Raw genomic sequence first — 7,396 nt, 5'->3', positions numbered from 1 at the left:
GAGGCTTTATCTAAAAAAAAAAAAAAAAAGAATTCCTACCAAACGTAGGAAAAGACAGAGAACCCAATAGAAAAATGGGCTTTTATAAAGACTTCATAAAAAAGGCTGAGTAGCCAATAAACACACAAAAAGGTGCTCAATTTAAATATTCATCAAAATATGCAAATTAAAACTATGACGTGATACTCAGGCACACTTGCCAGAATGGTTAATGTTAAAAAGACAAAAATAAAACGTGAGTTGGCCAAGACAGGGAGCAACTCAGAACTCTCACAACGTTGTTGGTGGGGTATCAACTGGTGAAAGCACTTTGGACAACCGTTTCCCAGTATCTACTGCCACTGAACACAGCCAGGCCCTATGACTCAGAACGCTCCTCCCCTGCATAAATGGATAAATCTGTACACCAAAATCAGTACCTAAGTGTTAGTATCCAGCCCTGTTTGTAATAGCCCCAAACTACCCAGATGTCCATCAACAACAGAATGGATACACTGTGATTTACACAGTGGAACACCACACAGCAAAAAGCTAGCTGTGACTACAGGCAACAACATACAGGTATCAAAATATAATGTTCAGTGAACAAGGCAGACACGAAAAAGAATGTAGTATATGATACCACTGATAACAAGTATAAAAATAAGCTATATAGTTTTAGGACACTGGTTATCATTAGTCAGTGTAATGAATGCCCAGGGCTACAGGAGGTGGGAGAAACTTCTGGGATGTTGGCAACACTGTTTCTTGAGCTGAGTGCTGGAAAACACATTTAACCCATAAAGTCAATTCACTCCAGTCTAGGGTAGAGGAGCCAGGAAGGAAAAGGCGTCCCACCCAGCTACTATAATGGACACAGTATTCCTGCTTTCCCCAGTTCCTCTGACAAAAGCCCTCTATGGTAACAGCCCTGCTGCCCGTCCCTCACGAGGCATCCCTACACAATGCGGACTAGGGAAACTTTAGCCACAGAATGTCATTAAGGGTCAAGGAGTCCTGCTACCCTGGTTCGAGCCTCCACATCAGGGGCCCCTAGGTTGTAAGTACTAAGTAACATACTACGTGAACGAGTCAGGTAACCAGGTAACTTTGACTGGTATGTTAAAAAAATAAGCGTGTGCACACACACACACACAGAATGTTTCATTTTAATTTCCCAACCATCTGGTCACAACTCTGAGCAGAAGAATGAAAGAAGATCCTTCTAAAGGCCCTGAGTGTGCAGGTCTCTGCCCATACCAGGAGCACTTGATGGCTCAGAGCCCTCATTCCTTGCTGCCTGCAAGGCTGTTCTTGGTCTAGGGATGAGATCATAATTGTGCCCATGACAGCGTCTTCCCCATTCTGAGCAGCTGGGTTTTATCATCCTGATGTATAATTTCCCCAACACCTTCCCCACAGCTAACCAGCCTTATCTAAGTCCTAATTTCTCTTTTTGCCTGGATGCCCAAGGAAACCAACTGGCAGATAAGGAGTCATTTCTGATGCTTGAGATACATCAGATGGCAACGTTCTTTCTTCCTCCAACAGGGCCCAAGCACAAGCTGCTGCTGATGGGATCTAGCACACAACCTCCCACAGTGGGCACGAGTGCCAGGTCCATGGCTCACTCATCTCAGCAAGAACTCTAGTGGCACAGTTAGGGGTGGGGGACTTTCTTTCTCAGCAGGTATCCCATCCTGCATTTTGTTTGTTTTAAATTACACAGCTAGTCTACATTCACCATTAAAAAACTCTAAAATGGAGTGTGTGTTAAAAAAAAAACAAAACTCTAAAGTGCAGATAAATGTTAAATTGGCCAAAATATGAACACTAAAAAATAATTACAATGACCAATGTAGGATATAACTATCCCTAGACATATTAATTACATAAAAATTACAATATAATAAAGGAAACAAAAAAACAGGATGAGGTTACTGCGTTTAGTAAATGGTTTTTCACATTAAGCCTTTAAACATACAGCAGTGGGAATTTCAGTCCCTTAGACTGGACATTCATGTTGTTTCTGATTTCTTACCACTACAAAGACCTGTGATAAACAACCTAGAATAAGTATCTTTACTTACTTATTTATTAATTTCCCTAGGTTATGTTGCTAGAAGTTTCTTTTTTCTTTTTTTTTTGAGACAGAGTCTTTTATGTCACCTTTGGTAGAGTGCCACAACGTCACAGCTCATAGCAACCTCAAATTCTTGGGCTTAAGCATTCTCTTGCCTCAGCCTCCTGAGTAGCTGGAACTATAGGCACCTACTACAACGCCCGGCTATTTTTTGGTTGTAGTTGTTGTTGTTTAGCAGGCCCAGGCTGGGCTCAAACACGCCAGCCTCAGTGTAAGTGGCCAGCACCCTACTCACTGAGCTGTGGGCGCCAAGCCTATTGCTAGAAGTTTTTAATCCTCATTTTTTAATACCCTAGATCCTCTGTTACCTTAATGGAGGCCTTCTCATGGAATGTATGCTCCTGCCTACATATTTACTTACAAATGCTGCAAACTTTCCTCAAAGTAGTTGGTGCAAAGAAGTGGGAAAGGCTAAATAACCAAACAGAATAAATGTCAACTCCAGAAAAGCTTAGCAGGCCAGGCACAATGGCTCACACCTGTAATCCTAGCACTCTAGGAGGCCAAGGCAGGCAGACTGCTTGAGCTAGGGAGCTTGAGACCAGCCTGAGCTAGAGTGAGACCCTATCTCTACTTAAAAAAAAAAAAATTGAAAAAACTAGCTGGATCTGATAGTGCATGCCTGTAGTCTCAGTTTCTTGGGAGGCCGAGGCAAGAGGATCCCTTGAACCCAGGAGTTTGAGGTTGCCATGAGCTATGATGTTGCCATGCACTCTACTCAAAGTGACAGAGAGTGAGACTTGGTTGAAAACAAAACAAAACAAAACAAAACAAAAAAGCTGAGCACCTTATCCCTTCTACACAGCCTATCTGGAAGGCTAAACCACAGTGGCATAAATTCTTGTTTGTTTATTTGAGACAGAGTCTCACTCTGGTACTACAAGGTAGAGAGCCATGGCATCATAGCTCACAGCAACCTCAAACTCTTGGGCTCAAGCGATCCTCTTGCCTCAGCTTCATGAGTAGTTGGGCTACAGGCACCTGCCACGATGCCCAGCTAGTTTTTTTTCTATTTTTAATAGAGACAGGGTCTCATTCTTTCTCAGGCTGGTCTTGAACTCCTGAGCTCAGGCAATACACCCACCTTGGCCTCCCACAGGGCTAGGATTATAAACATGAGCCACTGTGCCTGGCCCATAAATTCTTGTTTTTGACTTAAACCAGAGAGCAGGCTGCTATTAGAGCATTTGTGTGTACAACCAAGGAATATGTGAACGCCCACTATGAGTCAGGCACTGTTCATGGTGCTAGGGATAGAGCTGAGTATAAAACAGCCAAAATTGTTGTCCCCAAGTTTTCCAGGGAACACTAGTTAAGTAGTGCTGACCTGTATGTAGGTGGTATCCACTCTTTCTTGCTTTCTACACGGTATATGTTTATTTATGAAAATAATACTAAAACTAAATACAGAATTATATGTATACGTTCAGTTTTAACTTATGAAATCTCTCTTTTCTAGAGATTAACATTAGATACCATCATTTTCCATTGCATGTACCCTATCAAAATACTATGTACCCATTATTAAAAAACCAAAAGATACCACCAAGATACTCCTTGCTATCTTTACCTATGAGCTACAGTAGAAATTCCCTCAGTGTTCCATTATAAGTACCTGCTCTGGTCTTCTGTAGGCCTACAGAGCTTTTTGCAGGGAGACTCACTTTTGTGTGTGTGTGTGTGTGTGTATTTTTTGAGCCAGAGTCTAACGCAGTCACCCTCTATAGAGTCATAGCTATAGGCATAGCTCACAGCAACCTCAAACTCTTGGGCTTAAGCGATTCTCCTGCCTTAGCTTCCCAAGTAGCTAGGACTACAGGCTCCTGCTGCAACACCTGGATATTTTATTTTTTTAGAGATGAGGTCTTGTTCTTGCTCAGGCTGGTCTTGAACTCCTGAGCTCAGGTGATCCGCCTGCCTCAGCCTCTCAGAGGATTATAGGCATGAGGCATCATGCCTAGTGAAGACTCACCTTGTATTGAAGAGAGCAGCCTTTACAGCAACTGAAATGGCATCAAACAAATTTCCACCACATTCCAGCAGCTAAGGGAGACAGGGATTAAAAAGGGAAGAAAAAGCAGACATCATTTCTTACTTCAAATATTATCCCACTTAAAGTACACTGAATCCTAAGAAATAATGAATGTGTTTATAAAATAAAGATAAGAGTGCACGGCCAGGCACAATGGCTCACACCTGTAATCCTAGCACTCTAGGAGGCCGAGGCAGGTGGACTGTTGTCCTGGCAAACCATGTGGTGGCTACAGCTCACTGACATAGTGTGCTCACCTATCCGCAAGTGCTGTGTTGTCATGGCTGTGCTCATGTGGGCCACACAGGCAAGGTCTCAGCTGGCCCTGGCTGGGTACCAACACTCAGAGGCATTGGCTTGCCATGAAGCTCCTCTCATGGGCACTCCAGCCAGTTGCGCCTGCACTGAAAGAGGGACTGATCACATTTATTTTGCCCTAAATAGCTTCCAATGGCACCCTCTGAGTTGCTCCAGTCTTTGCTAACATATGCCTGGCCTCCAGGCAAGAAGAAAATGGTCACTACTAATGCTGCAGCTACTACCATTCACACTCACTAGTGGAATTAGCGCTTGCGTGTAATGCTCAATATACAACTGGTCTCACATGAAACACTGCTGCATGTTTTCATCAATTATAATAAAACTAGGGTCTCTCAGAAAAGATTCTGTCCATAAGCAGAAGGGTTGAGAGCACTGGTGTGTGCCCACCTAGCAGGAAAGGTCAGTGGAAGGCAGCAGGTTGCTCTGCCCCTGTTTTAGAGAAGCTTTGGCCTGAGCTTATGGAATAAAGCCAACTGGGTTGCCCCGAATAAGAAAGGAGAGAAATCATAAGTAGAAAGAAAAGTCGTATATTTCTGTGTGTTTTATTTAGAATCTGTCTCCTCTTCATCTAAACTATGAACTCCTAAAGGCTGGGACTCTATGGTTTTGCTTGATTCCTAATCTCAGAGCTCAGAAAAAGGGCTGCAATGAAGAATGACTTTGGTGATTATTTGTGACAGACAGGCAGACCCTAGGCCTGGGCCTTCCAAACTCAGCTAAGTCAGAGTCAACAATTATACCCAGAACATCCCATCATGTACTTCATTCATGCCCACAGCAAACCTCTAATTCTCACCTTTAAGCTTTCCAAGTAAACCTCCAGTCCAAACTCTTCTTCTATATCCTTGCATGCTTCCTATTAAAATGTAACTCCCAGTCTGTGTTACCACCTGTCTTTGTAACTGCAACATATTTACCTAGCAACTGGATGAAGCTCTTCTCTACTCAGGGGACTGTTCAGATTAGACTGCTAGGCAGCAGAGGGGCTAGGGCCAGACTCCTGAGTCAGTGTGCCTGGATTTGATACCTGTCTTTTCTAGTTAGCCTCATAACCCTGGGTGGTACGTAACCTCTCTGGGCCACATCTGGAGGATAAAAAAATCACACCTATCTCACAGAGTTGTTATAAAGGTGGAATGAGTTCATTTTTGTAAGGCCCTGAGAGAAGTGCTCAGCACATGTTAAGCATCAGCGAAGTGCAATGCTTTTACTGTCCTGTGCTGTGTCTCATTACAGGCAGACACAAACTTTGACTTTCAACATTCTAGCTTACTACCTAGATATGAAATTAAGAGGGTAGAGTGCTAAAATAAACCCTGAATATCTGCCCAGGGGCCTTCCAGAAGGGCAGGCACCAATCAACCTGTCTTCCTCCACGGGGTGCAAAGGAATGAGCCCTTCTCCTGGCCCCAGGTCTGCCTGCCCACACTCCTCATGGTGTATCACACAAGACCACTTAGGGTGCTCCCTGGAGTCACCCAGTGTGGGTTTGACACTTGTCCCTGACTCTTGGTACATGTCCTCTGAGCTTTGGTTTCTCCATCAGTAAGGCTTCTTTACAGGGTGGCTGTGTGGCAATGAACATTCCCAGCCTGTAACAGGTACTCACAGGTCCTACCCTTCTCTCTCTTCTGCCAGGCAGGCCCAGTCTTTTTGCTAAATATACTATAGTCAAGAAGCAGGGGGAGAGTAAGTGGGCCCAAGATCCAAAGCAGCCAACCTGGGCTACCTGCAGAGGTTCAGAACAAACTAGTAGGAAAATAAGAGGTATAGGACAGGTACTGTCACAGAGAGACATCCCAGGGGTAAAAATGCCTTCTGGGACAGAGGTGGAGAAGGAGCAGAACTGGAGACCAGGAAGACACATCTGATCACAAACACCTCCCTCTTTCAGATGCATGAATCCTGAAACAGTTCCTTCAGGGAAATAGCACAACTTATTCTGTAGCACTCTGGGCGGAGGGGCTTCTTTCCAAAGGCAAACTTCCAAAACACACTGCTAAGAAATGCAGCCTACCAAATGGCAGACGTGGGTCCCCACACAAAACCTGCCCCTCCTGGATTTCCCGTCAGTTGCTCAGTCACCAGGCTCAGCGTCTCCTGTCACCTACACAGCCAGCTGCAGGTGCTGCGGCGACTCTTCAGCCTGCTTTCCTTCCCATGGCCAAGGCCACAGACCCCACAGACCCATGTGCTGGTTCTCATCATCACTCCCAGGGCTCACTGAAAGACCAGTCTTGTGACCAATCTCCCCACCAAAGGTCACTTGTACACTGTTAGTATGACAAACACCTAACAGTTACTTCATATGGGGTAAAAATCGATGCCATTAAAAACATACAAAGAGGCTCAGCACCTGTGGCTCAAGCGGCTAAGGTGCCAGCCACATACACCAGAGCTGGAGGGTTCGAATCCAGCCTGGGACTGCCAAACAACAACAGCTGCAACCAAAAAATAGCTGGGCGTTGTGGCAGGCGCCTGTAGTCCCAGCTACTTGGGAGGCGGAGGCAGGAGACTCGCTTGAGCCCAGGAGTTGGAGGCTGCTGTGAGCTGTGTGATGCTAAGGCACTCTACACAGGGTGACAGCTTGAGGCTCTGTCTCCAACAACAACAAAAAAATACAAAGAGCAAAGACAAGTTTCCATGAAGTTAAACTTTTACACTCATAAGATAACTCAACTGGGGAAAACACAATACTGAAAACAAGTTGGAGCATCTGACTATAATAGGTTTTAGGTAAATACATCTGCAATAAAAGTATGAAAACATGGCAGTGTACCAAGAATACCTGTCTGAAGAAGGCTCTCTCTGAGGACTACCCAGACAAGTTGGTAAAGATTAATCATCGGAGATTCATTTCTCATAATTCCAGTGACAAGACTGGTTTTCCCCCACTGTGCTTCAAACAGACTCAATCTCTT

General features: G+C 44.5%; 1 protein-coding gene across 2 annotated transcripts in view; it reads right to left on the bottom strand.

Annotated features, from left to right (window-relative positions):
- EXOSC7 (exosome component 7) overlaps nucleotides 1–7,396 on the bottom strand; it is a 34,930-nt gene that overhangs the window by 3,206 nt on the left and 24,328 nt on the right. For both annotated transcript variants that reach the window (XM_023515908.1, XM_003794511.2), the window contains exon 5: nucleotides 4,095–4,165. In XM_023515908.1, the coding sequence (XP_023371676.1) occupies nucleotides 4,095–4,165 (71 nt within the window). The remainder of the gene's footprint in view (nucleotides 1–4,094; nucleotides 4,166–7,396) is intronic.

Source organism: Otolemur garnettii, unplaced genomic scaffold (genome assembly GCF_000181295.1).
Source record: "Otolemur garnettii isolate 467f Iridium unplaced genomic scaffold, OtoGar3 scaffold00082, whole genome shotgun sequence".
NCBI classification, from domain to species: domain Eukaryota; kingdom Metazoa; phylum Chordata; class Mammalia; order Primates; family Galagidae; genus Otolemur; species Otolemur garnettii.
The sequence above is the reverse complement of the archived record's forward strand: the minus strand, read 5'-3'. Positions and strand labels throughout refer to the sequence as shown.